This window comes from Neofelis nebulosa, chromosome 1, assembly GCF_028018385.1.
Source record: "Neofelis nebulosa isolate mNeoNeb1 chromosome 1, mNeoNeb1.pri, whole genome shotgun sequence".
Lineage (NCBI taxonomy): Eukaryota > Metazoa > Chordata > Mammalia > Carnivora > Felidae > Neofelis > Neofelis nebulosa.
The window spans coordinates 174,910,148-174,928,808 of NC_080782.1; the positions used below are offsets into that span (position 1 = coordinate 174,910,148).

The 18,661-nt window shown below is 39.5% G+C and overlaps 1 protein-coding gene and 1 long non-coding RNA gene across 13 annotated transcripts in view; one reads left to right on the forward strand and one right to left on the reverse strand.

Annotated features, from left to right (window-relative positions):
• Positions 1-18,661, forward strand: part of LOC131483476 (uncharacterized) — a 167,263-nt gene that overhangs the window by 33,711 nt on the left and 114,891 nt on the right. The window lies entirely within an intron of this gene.
• Positions 9,798-18,661, reverse strand: part of MBNL2 (muscleblind like splicing regulator 2) — a 158,610-nt gene continuing 149,746 nt past the window's right edge. For 5 of the 10 annotated variants that reach the window (XM_058681623.1, XM_058681559.1, XM_058681576.1 and 2 more), the window contains one exon: positions 9,798-12,593. In XM_058681623.1, coding sequence (XP_058537606.1) covers positions 12,466-12,593 — 128 coding nt within the window. In that variant the 3' untranslated portion in view covers positions 9,798-12,465. The remainder of the gene's footprint in view (positions 12,594-18,661) is intronic. The other 5 variants (XM_058681632.1, XM_058681570.1, XM_058681586.1 and 2 more) reach the window with 1 other exon arrangement.

An 18,661-nucleotide genomic window follows, 5' to 3' on the forward strand; every position in this document is an offset into this window, starting at 1 on the left:
CTTTCTTTCATAACATAACTATTTAAGGGTATACATTTTCCTTTATAATTTTATTTGTACCTTTAAAGTGTGTGTTTATTTCATTATTGTTCTGCTCAGTGTTTTCTAATTTCCATTTATGCTTTCGCTCAGAGGACTATTTTTATATTTCTAAGCAAATAGAATTTCTCATTATTTTATCATTAATTTCTAACAGCTGCATTTTTTTTTATCAGAAAAAATGTGATTGGATGCACAACACTTGTGATTTATTACTGAGACCTGCATTAATAGCCTGGCACAGAGTGAGTTTCTGTAAATATTTCCTATGTGCAAGAAGATAATTCATATTACTTAATTTTTGAGTTCTGTGTTTATTAGAACAAGCATATTGATAGTGTTATTTAGATATTTCAGGTATTTCCTCATGTACTTGATCTTGCTTGATCAATTAATTACTAAGCAGATATATTAAATTTCCTACCATGATGAGATCTTTCATAGTTCTATCAATTTTTGCTTATATAGTTTGCATTCATGTTTTTATGTGCATACTGGTATAGAACCGATTTTTCTGGTGAATTGATCCTTTGATCATTAGAAAGTGACCTTTTAAAATCTCTAGTATTGCTTTGGCTTTAAATTTTATTTTATCTGATATCGATGTAGTTATACCAGTGTTCTTTTGGTTCCTTTTTCCTAACACCCGCTCTTTCATTTTTTGATTTTCCAACTTTCTGTGTGTTTATGTTTTTGATATGTTTATTGTAAAAATCATACCTAGATTTAAAAATAATCCAGTCTGGCAATAATAATATATACTAATAACATATTAATAAGTTATATTTATTATCATTAATGACATATTTATTTCTATTATCATATTTTGTGACTTCTATGTATTTTCTTTTTATAGCTTCTCTCTTTTTATTTCTCCTTTCTCACCTTCTTATGGATTGCTTAATTTTATTTTTCTCAACTTTTTTTTCCATTTGAAAGTTATACTTGCCATGGTTACCCTTAGTAGTTACCCTAGAATACTGTCTTTCAAACTGTGGGTGGTAAAATCAATTCCCACGGGTATTGATCAGGACTTTCAAAAAATTCTATAGAAGAAAATAGTAAACAGAGAACAGTAAATAGAATAGTAAATGTATAATAGGGAAAATCTTGTTTTCATGACAATGTTCCTTCTCTCTGTATCTTAGAACAGAATTTACTGCCTCCTAAGTCCATTGATTGTATTTTCAATCATTCAAACAATCACTCAAACACAGCCAGATTGCAGTTCCCTGTAGAGCCCTTCTTGGAGCCTGAAGCAAAAGGAAGAATGTGTGCAATTTTCAAGATATCCTCTCATATTCTATATATATGCAATATATTTTTTATATATATATATATATATATATATATATATATATATATATATATATATATGTATGTATATTAAAATAGCCTCTCACATTGTGGACCAAGGGAAAAAAGTTAATGAAAGTTCAACAATCGAAAAACATGACTACATATAGAGCCCATGTGGCCCAATCTGATGTCAGGCCAGCGACTACCTTCACAAACCCACTTTGGGGTTGGGGGGTAGGGGACCGGCGCCGGGTTAGAAAGGGCAGTTTCCCGTGCACAGTGACACTGGGCAGCAAGTCAAACAAATAGCAACAGTCTTTGTTCATGGTTTTGCTATTTTGTTCATCATGGGCTTTTTCCATTGTTTGGATTTTTAAAGATATTACATTAACAATTTTATTTAAAACATTTTTTTAATGTTTTATTTATTTTTGAGAGAGAGAGAGAGAGAGAGAGAACACACACTGGGGGGGGAGGGGCAGAGAGAGGAAAGGAGACACAGAATTGGAAGCAGGTTCCAGGTTCTGATCTGTCAGCACAGAGCCCAACGTGGGGCTCAAACCCATGAACTGAGAGATCATGACCTGAGCCAAAGTCAGATACTTAGCATACTGAGCCACTCGGTGCCCCTACATTAACAATATTCTTTACCTTGCTTACTGGTTTCTCTGGTGCCCGAGGCAGGTGAGAGAACATTAATCCAGCCCCAAAGGTAGGCCCTGGGGCTCTGGCTTCTGCCCACTCTCTGGCAGAACAGGTCCAGCCTTGCTTTTGTTCTCCTGGGCCACGTGGAGATGCCAGTTCACTGGAGTTTGGGCACGTGCCACCAGGCAAAGGGTAGATTTGGTGCTAGCTCACAGGAAAGTCGTCCCTTTTTTTTTTTTTTATTTGCCTTTCAGCATTTCTTACTTTCTTGATAGCTCCATAGTGCAAAGAGATGTTTTTAATATTTTATTTCTCTGTCTTTGTTATTTTCCACCAGGGACTCATTCATTGTATTTATTCTGTTGTGCCCCCAGAAATGCAAGTCTCTGGAAGCTTCATTACTGTGAGATATAAAATAAGAGGAGCTGTCCACTGAGCTCAGCCAGTGTCCGATGACCGGCCACGCTGGTTTACCTCATTCCGCTGGGAGGCAACCACGCTCTCCCAGTCAGTTTGCCAGGAGCACCAGGGAGAGACTGTCTTGCTGGAGAAATGCTACACATAGAGAGAGGCTCCTTTCAGTTGGCTGACTTTTTCAAGTTTGATTTGGTTTTCAAAGCTAACTAGTGCTTTTAGGTTCCAGGCGCACCTCTAGGAGTTTTGTGTATATTAACTCACCTGCTTCTCATTGTCCCCTTATGTGCTCGATACTCCTGTTATCAGCTCCTTTTCACGGACAAGGAAGACAGAATGAGGAGTTCACGCCCTCACTGAGGGTCACACAGACGGAAAGTGGAGAGCCAGGATTTGAACACAGCTTGCTGGGCTACCAACGCCACGCTCTTACCCACAATGCTATGCTGCCTTTTAATGTCACAGGATGAAGTGTGGTTAGTGTTAGTCCCGACCAATGCTCAGCAAAGGGCTACCACACTGACCCAATTTCCTGTCTCCCGCCATGGCTCCTGTGAGTAGAATATATGAAAGTTAAAGTCCCCATGTTTTTAGCTAGTCAGGCACTAAATATATCAACTGATCTCTGTAAAGATATTTGCCAGAGCAAACCCACCAAATACGTGGTTTTTACTTGAAATGTGTTGATGACTTTTGGAGGAGTTGGGATAATCTCAATATTGATTATGTGTATATGCTTTAATTACTCCTTGCTGTCTCAGTGGAGATTTTCATCATCAATAGTGCATATCAACTATTAATTCCCAAGTGTGACCCACTTCAACTTGCAAATGCTATGAATGATATAGAAGAGTCACTTCCATTAGCTTTGAAATGGCTTTGATGGGTTGAGCAGGCCACATTCTGGAGTTTTATGTTCTTTACGTTTTATAGCTGAATCTGGCTCTAGGATTGTAGTTGTCAAATGCAAACTCAGCACGCTTTGTTTTAACCTTATATGAAGATGCTTGGCTTTCATAAGAACTAATTGGATCATTTTTCTGGTTTCTTTTCAAACAAGAATTGACATATAAAAGGAATATAAAAGATTAAGAGTAAAAATTTGGACCAAGTTAAACCTGACTTTCACTGGTGTCTTTTTAATATAAAAGCTGTATTTCCCCTTACAGTATGTGAAATTTTATCGTGTTTTGGAATACATACTAGAAAATCTTCAGTTTTCACTTCTTTCTTATCATTCTCCTTTTTCTTCTATGATTAATTTGGTACTCTCTCAGGCAAGACACTTTTATAAGCAAATAATTTGTCAAAAATAATCAAATCGTGACTTTAGATATATTTCTGGCCTCAGTTTAAAAGGAAATCAAATGCTTGCATAATGGAACTAATCAATGGTAGATTTGTTTCGGTATCAAAGTTTGGGTTCCCTGAGAAGCAGACTATGAGGTGGAGAGTCCAACCCCATGTGGAGGGGAAGGGAGCAGGATTGAGCAGAGGAAGAAGTTGGGCTGTGAGACAGTCTCAACAAAGGCCTCAGCCCGCCCCATGGGCAGCAGGGGGTGAGCCTTCACTGCTGACTCAGTTGGGCAAAGTTGGGCCTGTGAACTCCATCAATCAACTGGACAAAGGCCATGCTGGGGAAGGGGGCAGATGCTGGCCAAGGCAGCTCTCGTTAGTTCATGAAATTCCAGTTGGTCAATGATTCTGTCATGTCCAGAGGGAGAAGACAAACATTTCCGGCAAAGGAGCGGGAATTCAGGAGGCAGAAAGCTTCCAGAACTGGGAGAGAACACATTTCTGTTGTACGCGGCTCTCTGTGGTGTTTGTTTTGTTAGCCCTGGGAAACTAATCCAGTGTGCCGCATCCTTCCTCTGCTGCTCACAGGTTTATTTTTCCCCTTCCGCCACACGGGAAGCTTCTTGAGGGTAGGGATGGGACTTTGCTTATGTTCACATCCCTTGAACAGCTTAACAGTGCTTAGTCAGGGCTCAGTGAGCATTTGTTGAATGGAAGTAATTGTAGGCTTCCACAGAAATAATGCGGTTCATTATTTGTTATTATAAAGTCTCTATAATTTGCCTGTCAGCTCTTGACATTAATTGTCATCGACGAAATACCAAAGGTGCCTCTTAGTTGCCAAGAGTTGTTTGGATAGGGCGAGGAAATAAATATTTACGGGGAAACACAAGAGCCTATTTTAATATTATTTTAAGAACAGTCACTAACATTCACTGAAGAGTCCGCTACGTGACAGGCTCTGTTCTGCGGTCAGTGTGTATTCTTTTATTTAATCCTTACAATGTCCTGGTGAGGTAGACCCTATTGTCAGCCCCAGTGTACTGATGAAAAACACTGAAGCTTGGAGGATGTAAGGAAGCAGAGTTAAGAGTCCACCTTGGGCAACATGACTGGAAACTTTGCTCTTAACCTAAGAGTCTTAACTTCGACTCTTAGGAAGCACAGAGCCTGATCTTCCCTTTGTGCAGAACTGAAACATCCTCAACTTTGTGTTTATGGATAACAAGTGTTTAGTTTGTTCTCCATATAAATGTGTGTGTGTGTGTGTGTGTGTGAGAGAGAGAGAGAGAGAGAGAGAGAGGGAGAGTTGAATGTATATCTAATCTGTAGCGTGTTTGTTCTTTCTGTATATATCCTATCAGTTTGCTAAGACATCTTTAGAGCCTGGGAGGCAGGTCTCCTAAGCTGTCGTGCTGATGTACTTCTCTCCCTGTCTAAAACGACAGGTTTTCTAGTTAAGTGAGTGGGTCTCCAGCTCTGCACTGCCAAGTTGACCAGAAGCCGCAGCTCAGCAGGGGAGAGCCCCTCGCAATTAGAGCACGTCACTCCTGTCTTGCCCTAGAACTTCTGTGGGGGAACGTTTTGTTTGAAGGAAGGCTTCTCTAGCAAAGGAAGAGTTAGACTTCCCTAATTTAGATCATCTTAGTTTACACATGAGGCCTGGTAAATAAACTTCTTCCTCTGTTTATATAAACCAAAGTCCTGGGAAAACCCTAGTAAAGTTACCAGAGAGAGGAACACCACCAAAACCTAACTCCTCAGACTGTCTGGACTCAGGTTGGATTTTAGGGCTATGTGACCTCTGTGTGACCTTTGTCCAGAAATTCGTTCTTTCCAGGGGCTGCCCCATCATGATTTAATGACATGTCTTTTTTTTTTTTTTAACGTTTATTTATTTTTTTGAGACAGGGAGAGACAGAGCATGAATGGGGGAGGGGCAGAGAGAGAGGGAGACACAGAATTGGAGGCAGGCTCCAGGCTCTGAGCCATCAGCCCAGAGCCCGATGCGGGGCTCGAACTCACAGACTGCGAGATCGTGACCTGAGCTGAAGTCGGATGCTTAACCGACTGAGCCACCCAGGCGCCCCTAATGACATGTCTTTATTGAGAAAATGAGCAATGGCTTTCATTATTTTTGATTTCAAGAGAAACGTATGGAAGCTTGATGAAAAAAGGAGGGGGGAGTGGGGAATAACACTGGAGAGGTGGTACAATGTAACATTCCTCCCAGGAGCCTCTGTTCCTAACATTGCCTTTTTTATGTTTATTTATTTTTGAGAGAGAGAGAGAGAGAGAGAGAGAGAGAGAGAGAGAGAGAGAGAAAGAGCATGAGCGGGGGAGGGGCAGAGAGACAGGGAGACACAGAAGCCCAAGCAGGCTCCAGGCTCCAGGCTCCAAGCTGTCAGCACAGAGCCCAACATGGGGTTGGAACTCACGAACCATGAGATCATGACCTGAGCCGAAGTTGGACACTTAATCGACTGAGCCACCCAGGCACCTCTGTTCTTTTCTTTATTTATGTCTCTTAAAACAAAAAGGGGAAGAACGAAAAAAAGAAAACCCCATAACCTTCTATGCTTTTGCTGTTGTTTTTTTTTTTAATTTTTTTAAACATTTATTTATTATTGAGAGAGAGAGGGACAGAGTGTGAGCGGGGGAGGGGCAGAGAGAGAGGGAGACACAGAATCAGAAGCAGGCTCCAGACTCTGAGCTGTCAGCAGGGAGCCCCACGTGGGGCTCGAACCCACGGACCGCTAGATCATGACCTGAGCCAAAGTCGGATGCTCAACCGACTGAGCCACCCAGGCGCCCCACCTCTGGTCCTAATCAAGAATGAGGCTCCATCCCAAATCTACAATAGTACTGTGCAGCCATCGCTTCAAAATATTTCATAAATCATATTCTTGTGACAGGAAAGAAAACTAGTTTATATAACCTAGTAAAGGGTTCTTATTATAGTTTTACCTTAAGCCTGGATGGAGGCTTTAGTCTGATTCTTTTATGAAATTTTGACCGGAAGGGTGCTCCAAATAAACCTCATGTCAACCTGACTGTGGAGTCAGGACGAGCCAGGGTTTCAGAGTTCTGCTGCTCTGAGTCACCTCAAAAGAGTTACTTAATTTTTATGCGTCTTGATTTCTTGTCTACTTGACGGGTATAATAGCTCCTTCCTAATGCTAAGGAGTGTGTAAAGCATATGTGAACAAGGCAGAGTTACTGCCTGGTTATACCTTATTTCATGAAAACGGTTAGATGGGTTTTCACCAAATGTGGAGGAGATACCTGAATGGTTTGATGAAACTACAGGCCCAGTAGCACATGTGACATTTACACTGGGGGAGGGGGTGGATAGCGGGGCGCCTCAAAAGGGGGGTGCAGTTACTTTTCAAAATAGCTGAATGAGAGGGAGACACCCAGGCCACACGCCATTGAAATGACCCAAGCCGAAGTTTTTGGCCGAGCTGTAGATCTAGTCAAACTAGATCGCACAGACGCCAAAAAGCAGTGTTGATCCAGAGTGAAGCTACTCTCACAGCAGAATCTTCTGTACACCTTGAGTAGGAATCTTTGTAAGTAGTCGGAATTTACATATCAGTTATTAGTAGTTCTGTTCAATGGCACAGGGTGGGCTTGTTAGAAACCTATATAGACCGCTTAGCTTAGGACTTAGCACATAAATAGGTCCCTAGTGAACGTTCTCAATTCCACCCATTCTCCATTCCTGCCACCCACCTCCTCCACCAGGAGCATGTAGGGAAGCTTTGTACGTATAAATCGTACTTAGTCATAGTGACTCAGTCATTTCTGTGGAGACAGACTGGTCCAACAACAATAATAGCCTAATATGGCAGACACACTAGGATGTTTTGGGGGAAGAAGAAATCATTTTTTTTAGCAAGCTAGTATCTTTATTCCCACAAATATTAGAATATTGAACTACATTTTGGTTTGCCCTGCTGCCCCTAAAGTGTTGAAAGTGCTGTGAAAGAACTTGAATTAATAACAAAAGAGCCGGGGCACCTGGGTGGCTCAGTCGGTTGAGCGGCTGACTTTGGCTCAGGTCATGAGCTCTTGGCTTGTTCGAGCCCCGTGTCGGGCTCTGTGCTGACAGCTCAGAGCCTGGAGCCCACTTCGGATTCTGTCTTCTTATCTCTCTGCCCCTCTCCCGCTCACACTCTGTCTCTCCCTCAAGAATAAATAAACATTAAAAAAAAAAGACTTAAAAAAAATAAGAGAGTATATTTTTGTGTTTGAAGCATTATTTTTAATTTGCCCCCACCCCAAACTGAAATGACGCTTTTTCTATTGGCAGATAAGTATAGAATAACGGATATTTTTATATTGAAATATTTTCTATGCGGAGGGGATGAACTAGCCTTGCTCTCTCCCATTTAAGTTTCACTTTTGATTTTGATGCAGTACCATAAAAAGTCAGTCTACTGATGGAAATGACACTTTATAAACCCAGGTGTGAAAATTTTAAGTACAGTTTGTCTTAGATCTTTCCTTTAAAATAACTTGTTCTCTAAAGTCGATACCTTGAACTTAACTATTAACCGAGAATGTTTTCTTGTAATGCGTGACTGATATGATAGCAGCTTTTTTCTGCATTACAGTGAAAACATTGCTCGTCCAGACAGGTAGCCAGTTTTTCCAACATCCACAAAGGTGTGAAAGTATTTTTTACCCATGGAAATCCCGATGGCACAGTTTAAAAATACAGGTGATTTTATTTTGCATCTGCCTGATGTGCTGCTGATTGTTTCCTACTCTTCCCTGTAAGGGCTTTCATAACCACTCAGAGGGCTGAAGCTTCAAACCTGCTGTGGAGCAAACGTTCTTGTCTTCCCCCCGTTCCTGCCCTGGCACATAGAGGAGGTGATTTCTGCCAAACTCAGCATGACAAGGACTGTTTCAACCCAATAGCTAATACCGCCCTCCTTGAGAAATACTGTGGGCCCCAAAGGGCTGAGGAAGGAGAAATGGGAGAAGGTACCCACCACCTCTTGGGGGAACTCTCTTTGTTGAACACCTGGCCTCAGGTGTCATGCTAAGTTTCTGTCCTCTCCTTAGCCCACCTGGCCAGGATGTCCATATGGAACAGGACTCACCATTGTGCCTCTGCAGCCACGGGGCTGAGCCTGTTGTCCAGTCAGGCTCTCACCAGAAGCCTGTCTTGTGGATTAATGGGCACTTCCTTGTCTTAATGAAACTGATATTTTGTTCCCATTTGGTGGCTGCAGTTCTCTTCATTATCAGGCAGAATCCTGAAGAAGAGGGCTCAGTGGTGGGATTTATTGCTTACTTTATTATTTTTTAATTTTTTTAAATATGAAATGTATTGTCAAATTTGTTTCCACACAACACCCAGTGCTCCTCCCAACAGGTGCCCTCCTCAATACCCATCACCCACCCTCCCCACTCTCCCACCCCCCATCAGCCCTCAGTTTGTTCTCAGTTTTTAAGAGTCTCTTATGGTTTGGCTCCCTCCCTCTCTAACTTTTTTTCCCCCTTCCCCTCCCCCATGGTCTTCTGTTAAGTTTCTCAGGATCCACATAAGAGTGAAAACATATGGTATCTGTCTTTCTCTGTATGACTTATTTCACTTAGCATAACACTCTCCAGTTCCATCCACGTTGCTACAAAAGGCCAGATTTCATTCTTTCTCATTGGCAAGTAGTATTCCATTGTGTATATAAACCACAACTTCTTTATCCATTTGTCAGTTCATGGACAGTTCGGCTCTTTCCATAATTTGGCTATTGTTGAAAGTGCTGCTCTAAACATTGGGGGTACAGGTGCCTGTACGCATCAGCACTCCTGTATCCCTTGGGTAAAATAAACAATAAATAGCACTGCTGGGAATTTACTGTTTATTTTAGTTTCAAGGAATACTAAAAGAACTTCCAAAGTGATCCCTTTAAATTGCTTTCCTTACGGTTAAAAAACCAAAGTTAAAAGCAAAACCTGTCAGTCTCCCATCTGAAGACCAGAGCTTGCTCTTCTTTGAAGTCCCCAAATGTTTTCTGTGCGATTGTGGAGACTGTTTTGTTTGGCTAATTACCAGTCTGTCTCCACACAAAAAGGAGCAAGACTAGAAATGCTTTTAAATGCTTCTTTTATTTCATTGGTTGTACATTGGGTGAGTGAACTGAATATTACAACCAAAACATAGAGTTGATACAAATTAGACTCCTGTTTACACTGTAAGGTAATGAATGAGGGAATTCTTTAAGTGGTACAGAAAGATTTAGTAGAAATGTTACCAGTGGTATGGCTGAAAGAATATTTCGGTGAAGTGCTGTTATATCCTGAAAACCAAGAGTGAAATGTAGTTCCCATACAAGTGGTGAGTTCGTCTCTTAACTACAGTATTTGTTGAGTTGCTATCTTCGTGTCTTGGACATTGGTGATTTTATTTTTGTAATTAAACAAAGCATTTAAGATTTATTCATCATAGTCAGACTTCTGAATATAAACAAACTTTTGGCAAATAATATTTATACAGAAAAATAGTTTTAGATCCTCTCAAATCCCGGAATTATTCTATAAAATTACATTATAAATAAATAAAAAGCAAAATCTGTTGTACATATATTTGTACATCTATGCATTTGCCTTGCCTCCTCCTTATTGTAAATGGCATATTTATGACTCTTTGCATATTATAATCACAATTCTGGAAAATGGATATCATAGTAAAAATACAGTCTTCTATATTCATTTGGGGATACAGGTGATGTTTTTGATGCTGCATTATTAAAGGGCTGAAAATAGCTGTGTGCTAATAATTTTAAAAATCAAAATCATGAAACAAAAGAAAGAAAGACAATGTTACAACAATTAGTCTACAAAAATATTTCAGTGATTCCTGTAATTGACCTTTTAGTAACGCATACTATGCTTTCAATGAGTTTAAGTGAAATAACAAAGAAAAAAAAAGAAATGAAAAATGAAACAAGTTTGAATGTTTCAGGCAAGTTGTAGCATAACTACATTGTTATAGTTGAGAAAATTACAAATATCGATAATACATAAAGATGAAACTACCAAAGAAATACAAGTTAGATACAATACTTTCCCACAAATTAAAACAAATGCAACGATACAAGCACTATGTAAGATTACACTTAGAATGTGATTTTCTTTTGATGGGGTTATCAAATCTACAATAGAAAGAGAGTCATTAGACTTTGACCAACATTAAGTAAAATGGCGGATTTCTTTTTGCTCAAACGAAAATGATATGGTTGGTGCATCCAGTTCTCAGAACAGGCAGTGATGCCAAAATTTAAAATATTTTACATTCAATCTCAAAAGTCAAAATACTTCAATCACTAATATGTTCACAAAGAAAATGGATGTTTTAAACAATTACACATAATATTCATTTATAACAGCTGTTTTGTTTTTTAAACAATAATTTAAAAACTATGTAGGTACTGTATAGGCTATGTGCAACATATAAAATGTGAAATATGAAATATTTGGTACGATAGTGCTTAAAATAAACTTTAAAACAAACTTTCTGAACAAAATTTAATTGTATCGCTATTACCTTGAAGATCAACCAAGTATTTAAAAAAGTAAACAACATTAAAATATGTTTCATCCATATATAGTATATATATGTATGTGTATATATAATATGTATGTACTTGTATTAAAGTTTTTTATACTTTTGAGACATAAAATATGCTTTAAGGTGAAAGAATTAAAAGAACTATTTTTTTTTTCCATGCTGTAGTCAGTTACAACCCTTTAATCCAACTTTTGAAATGCAAAACAGTAATGGATTTTTTAAAAAGTGAAACTATCTACTTTTTGTTTACATAGTAATTTAGATTAAAGTCACAGTCAAATTTTCAGTGACTAAACTCAAACTTACTTAAATTAGAATATTATACAGATCTCCTCACCTACAGCTTTGTTGTTTGACTAGGTGTTTAGTTTAGAAGTTATTCTGTAACAGGCAACTGGATGGTGAGTTTGAAAAACTAATCCCTTCGATTAGACTGTTGGCATGGGCCTCTCATTCTGGTCAAGCTGGATGAAGTCTGGCAAAATCTAGGCACTTCTACAAAGTCTCTCTTATAAAACAACTTTAAAAATATACTTGTAAAATAATACCTTCAAGACTTTGTTTGGTGGGGTATGAAGCTCATACCGTGCAAAGTTTCTTTTTTCAATCTAGTTAATGTTATTCTAGAATCACATGATTCAATGCGGCATCTCCAGGCAAACCAAACAACCACACTTTGATGTGTCCCCCGTACTTGTGCTTGAACTTCCATTCAAATTTTAGACCTGCGGGACAGGCGTCCGTTTTACTTCACTTCCCACCTTTGCTGCAGCATTCATGTTGTGAAGAAGCGAAACATACTCTTTGATCCAGCGGGTAAATGAAATGACAGTAATTGGCGTTAGAATCAAACCTGCCCTCGGAATAGATTTTTTTTTTTTTTTAACTAATGCTAATCGCTTATTGCTAACTTGGAAGTATTCTCAATCGAAATGAGTACATTGGTTGGACTTTCTGCATCAGCTATAGTTATGGAGATAAGACAATATTCCTAGGACAGAAACTATGTTTAGAAACCCTTGAAAAGTAAACTTTATTCTTTATGTCTTTAAACGTCACAGCTGGTCTCAGGTAGTTAACTATCTTAGGTTGGAATATACTAAGCATACCATATTTAATACTCATATATGATATAGCAGCACTAGCTTCTTACAGTTGTGGTCTGTCCAGAAGAACTAAATCTTTATTTAGCATGCAGTTTGTGGCAATTCTATTGAGGAGGAAACAGGATAGTATGTACAGTAACAATGTTTAGTTATTCTCAATGCGGATTCTTGGCATTCCATTCCGTTTCTGCTGATTATTTCAGAATTATCTGTTAAAGAAAAAGACAAGCATGCTTTAGACATCCTGCTGGGAGGGAACATAACGAGTTTCAGTTTTTTACTCTTTGAGAATAGGAATTTTCTTCAATTTCTCATTTTGATATATTGTGATCTTTTGATGCAATCGTCATCTTCAACGATCCCCACCCTCCATGCTGAAAATTTTTATACTTAGGCACTGCTGCTATGTGACCGCTGTAAACAGCAGTGAGGCAAATGCACAGAATTTTATTTTCTGTAAAACTCTGATAGCGGATATGTGGGCATGCAGTGTGTTTAGACCCCGATCTCCTTTTTAGTCTTTGCCTCATATCTCTTTCTTGTATGTTCACATATTCATTCAATTAGTATTTGCTAAGGTGATCAGGGAGTCTAATCAGAGAATTCATTTGTACATGAAAAGTTGTGGGAAATGTTTAAATATAAACATTTTTAAATGTATAACAAATTAAGTATTATCTATTATTTGCACGCATGTAAAATTCAGAGGTGTGTTCCCATCCAAAGTAATTTTGTTCCCAAGATATAATAACCAGTAGAGAATGTACGAACGTCCCAAATGAAAGAGAAAAAGGGACAATGTACTAATAAAGCAGTTAAAACTTTCTTAATAAATCCAAAAGCACAGATAAAGCTAAACTATCAGATGCAAATCGTGGTCCCAGGAGTCTGATTTCCAAGCTCATTTCCAACTTCATACCTTTGCAAAAGACAGGGAGTTTGCCTTGGGTGACCCAGTCCTCTAAAGGTCAAGCATTTAAAAAGCCAAGCTTTTAACACGTTCTAACAAAAGTATTTATTCTTTGTGCAATACTTCAACCAAACTTTGTGCAATGAATGAAATATTTATTTATCAAACTGCTAAGAGTGTTTAGGAAAAAGCCAGTAAAAATTCTTTATGGCCAAGCTAATATTCCTGCACACTGGGATGCAACTCCCAATTAAAGCCTTATTTCTACAAGCATAATTTCTTATCCTATTATGTTAGAATTCACACGTGGATATTTTTTCCTTTTAAGTGGGTGCTCCTGCAGTTTACATAAAACAGTTTTAGTATATACGCAAATAGTACAAACTCAAATTAATTCCTCCCATGAAATAAACCATATCCTTTAATTTATTGGAACATACAGATGTGTATGGAATTGATAAAAATAGAGGAAGAACTCATTTATATTAAATATTTATACTAAATGTAAACTCAAAACTTCTCAGATACGTTCATTCTTTGTTTTTTTTTTTTTTTAAGTTCCTAGGAATTTAAAATTAACTGGGAAAAATAGCATTCCTTGTCTTGTATACTTATATACTGATGTCCTGGCACACTGATACACAAATAAAAATGAGATGTAATGATTTTATATGTAAATATTATCACAGTATCCTTGAAGAGCCCGTTGCAAGTTGCTAATACCAAATTCAGCTGGTGGTATTGTAACTTCACTTTTGGATTTAGAGACTTGACTATTAAATAGAAATTATTCTATTTAATCCCTCAGCTTCAGTGCTGTCTATAAGGCTTCCAAATAAGAATGTGCCCCAGGACATCAAATCATGTCCTTTTTCTCTTTATTCTTTTACTTCAGCAAGTCTCCCTAAAATATTTATGGGACAAAATTTTGCAATTTCTTAAACTGATACATAAATAATACATATTTTAGAATATATTTACATTCTTGCTTACTAAGTGACACTATATTGCCACATAGAGTGATATTCTGAACTGCCTGGAAAGGAAGGTATCCTACAGAAAGCCTAGCAAAGGGGAAATTTGTATGACAGAAATTAGTCGCAGCAACGCTTTGGACTTACATTTGACAAAGAGACATGTACAACCACTCGGGTTTAAAGGAATTGTAAATTAACCTTGAAGTTAACTGAGAGAGTTAACTGGACTCACCCAGCTTGCCTGGACCCTCCGCCTCAGTTTACATAGGATTCATTATATGGATAAAGACATAAACAAGAATGGCCGATGCTACTATCTGTCAGCTGTTACTGCCACCTGGCCTCTACACCGGGAAACTCTGGCCATGTCTTTGGCTAACTTGTGGACTATCGTATGTGGTATAAAAAAATGAATAACTCTCCTGGCAGCCGTGAGCTTCAAGAAGTCCAAGAGATTTGATTTTAGAAGGTAAGAAAGCTTTGAGTGTTTCGTTTTTTTGGATGGTAGCATTTTTCTTGAAAATGTAATTTGATTATTACTTTTTCTCCCCCCTGAGAAATACAGCTTGCTGGTACAATCTGAATTAAGTGTACTCTGGGGTGAAATACAGTCTGGGGATGCAGACAGGAGTCCAGATGAGGAACAGTTACCAACTGAGTGCCTCTGATACAGCTACCGCCCATTTGACTGCTGCTTCTGATGGTATAGGATGTGGGACACGACAAGCCATGGGGCCCACGGAGGGGACAGAACAAGTTCCAGCTGGAGGGAGACCCCTGGAGGGAAGAGAAGAGCCAAGTGTGTGTGTGTGGGGGAGGGTAGGGAGTATAGAGGGTAGGGTGTAGGGAAGCCATTTGGAAGTAAAGAGGGCTCTTCTGTCTAGTTTTAAATCTGGTTTTTCTTCAGTCAGATTATATTTTTAATTCACAGCAAAGAAACGTAATTTTAAAATAAAGACAAATAGGTACATTTTGTATGCTTCCCTGCTGCGTCTTCTCAGAGATTTTCTTTCTTACCAATTCTATATGGACATATAAAATTTGTTCTACACATAAAGACTTCTTCAATCTCCACTGTAATTTTAATGGCCAGCAGGATCAAAACCTTCCGTGGGTGTCTGAATATTTCAATTTAGGTACAAAATGTGCATTCTTAAAAGAACAGATTTATACGTGGCCCTGAAACATGGGCTATGAATCGGCTTTTGACAAGTCCTAATCCTCAGCCTGTCCATTTTAAAGAACAGTTAATTAAATCACAGTTCACCAAAGTGACCTCGATAGACTGGCTGTCAGTGGCACCCTTCTTGTCCTGCACTTGCCCAAACTGAGACTGATCTCCAAAGTTCCTTCCTCAACCTCCTGTGTTTTCTTGGAAGGGGCAATCGAAAATTCCCCTGGCCCCTGGGTCTGCCAGAATATATATATATATATATATATATATATATATATATATATATACATACACACACACATACACACACACACACACACACACACACACACACACACACGTCAGAGAGCTGGCTACCACGCTGGATTCCCCAGAAATCTCCTCTCTGAAACATCATTGTTGTTTTGGTGTAATTTGAATAGATGCCTCCTTGATTTTCTGGGAGGCTCTGAGCGATTTTTACCAGAGCCCTAAGAGCTAGGTCAGTATTGCCAGTCATATTTTGCAGACACACAGGAAAAGCAGCACAAATGGTTTTAACTGGCTTGCACGACGTACAAAGTGCTTGTGCAAACCAGCATGAGTTAGAGTTGTTAGCTCATTCTGTCTGCTGGCACGGGAGTCCCCTCCAGGGTATAGTGACAGTCTGCGATGACCGGGGAAAACAGTGATTCCAAAGGACGTGTCCATACCTCTTATGGGGCCAGTGGAGATCAGTGCTCAGAAGCCCTGTGGGAGCCTGGGAACCAGGGAAAGGCGGGGCCGTGGGCTAGTGTCTAGAGCAAACAGCATGGAGCCCTGTGTTGGAGGCAGCAGTGACTGTCCGCAGGAGCCATGTGGGGAGAAATTGCTGAGGGACCCTGGGGCTGCTTGGTCCTTGCCCTGGGGTGGGGGTGGGGCAACCACATCCTACCCAGGGCTCCTCCCAGTGGCTGCTGCACACCTGTCTGCTCACAGCAGTGGAAGCCCCTCCTCCCAGTCACAGGTCCACTGCTTCAGCCTCAGGGGACCCCAGTATGGTATGTGATGGGAAAGAAATCAAATACACTGAACAGGATGTACTTCTGTTCATCTCTCTGATAGACCAGTCTCTCAAATTTAAGTCTTCTCATAGAAGGAGAACCATGATGAAGAAGGGTCTAAAATAAGATTGTAGCCAATCTTGTATGGTAAATCAATATTTTGAACTTTTAAAAGTATTTTTAATTCCTTTTTCCACTAAAGGAGAACACACAAAAATGAGACTAGCTGATGTCCACAATATTGGGCAATTTAAAACATTTTAAAACTATTTTAAAAATAAAGACACACTCGATTTCAAATTATGAGCTCAGGGATAACTCTTTGGTGGACCCTCTAGTTGTAACAAGAGTATCGGTGATGCAAAAAATATTACTTGGCTGCAGTGGAGTCTACTTTTTAATTAGCATTTCCTTCAGGTGGTCAGATTTGAGAATCTGATGATTCTGCTTAATCCATATCCTTAAATTATTCCCATATGAACCCAGTATACAATTAGTCTAATACATATTTGCTGAAGACAAAGCATGAATGGCCCCAAAGAATATCAAATGGGTTGTTTTCCCCTCAAATGTGTTATGAGCAGCCACTTAATAATCTCTGCATCCTCCGGGAAGTGCGTATACCATTTGCTTCATAGTGCAACAGCAGTCAAATTTATTAAAAAGAAGACAGGGCCCCTGCATATTAAGCTGACTGACTACGGGGCCCAGGCAGGAAATGCACACGAGTGAGTGGGTCAGGTAGGGAGTGTGGCAGATGGGAGGGCCCGTGCCTGGAAGGAATGGTGGAGCAGCTAGTCAGCTCCAGCCAATGGCTACCTGCAGAAACCTGGGCTCCACATTGCTTGGCCTTTCTGTTTTCCAAAAGAGGATGGGAATTCAGCAACTACTTGACATTATAGAAGACACCTCTGTGGGTCAAATATATCTTTGGGCTGAATGCTGGTTTGTGCCTTACTTACTGGGAGGAGATATCCATTAAGCCTGGATTGCTAGCTTCCTGAGCCAGGTAACAGTCAATGCTGTAGGCAACACTGGGGAGTTAATCCTGCAACTTGCAGACATTTGACTTTCACCCAAAGGAATAGGGTACTTGACCAACAGGCACCCTCTAAGAAAAAAATACTGTTCCTCCCTTTACTGATTCACCAGATAGGAAATATCCACATTGCCTTCTCTCTTCCAAGATGATGTTAGATTTTGGCTGAGCCAACCATATGCTCTTACCCTTGGCGGACACTTGAAAACCAGCTGGCCAGAGTAAGAAATGCACTTGGTTGAAAGCAAAATAGTCCATGCAGAGGCTGAAACACTGAACTCGAGTGCATCGGCATCATCCACTCAACCGCTGAACTAACTAGCCCCGGTTAGCTAGTTAGCCAAAGAAGACAGATCAGCATAGGATTTCTCCAGGCTTCAGAGGCACCAAGTACTAACACTTTCTGAGTTTTCTGCCTCGTGGTGGATAGCCAGGAACTGAACATATGAATACCCTAGGTTATGGTGAGCTTCCAGATGACTTCCAGAAATATTCATACTTGTTATATAAATGTGTTCATGACAAAGATTCACGGGATGCCAGATGAATTATCTTTCAAAATGTTAGCTCAATATTAAAGTCAGTAAGAACTCTTACTGCTTGGCTTAATTGATATGAAAAACATTTCAATGAAAAGACCAACTGTTCCTACAGGTCCAAACCACAAAATAATTAGAAGAGAAAAACAATGTTTTACTTAAATCTTCCTGTGAATAGCCATCCAACAGTATCTTTGGAGTGTTGAGTTTGATGATGTAGATAAAATATGCCTCATACTATGTTTGTATGGTTTTGCTGAAATCTGAAGGAATCTCAGTGCATCTGAATACTACTAGCATGGGATCTCTAATACACATTTCTGAGCAAGGCTGTTGCATTAACTGGGTCCACAGCAAAGTTTTTAAGAATGAGGCCATGTTTCATTCATCTTTACATCTCTAGTGTCTAGGGAGGCACGTATTAACTGTTGGGTGCATGGAACGCTGAAAAAGTATTTACTGAGGACACGATCCCACAAAGCTGTCATCAGTAGCATACCAACAGACCACTCACAAGTGCGATATAGTAATGGGGGCAGGAAAAGAACCCTTTGTGCAATATATATCTCTGTAGTCTTTCAGGGAAATTCAGAATTAAGGAATATTTGAGAAAAAT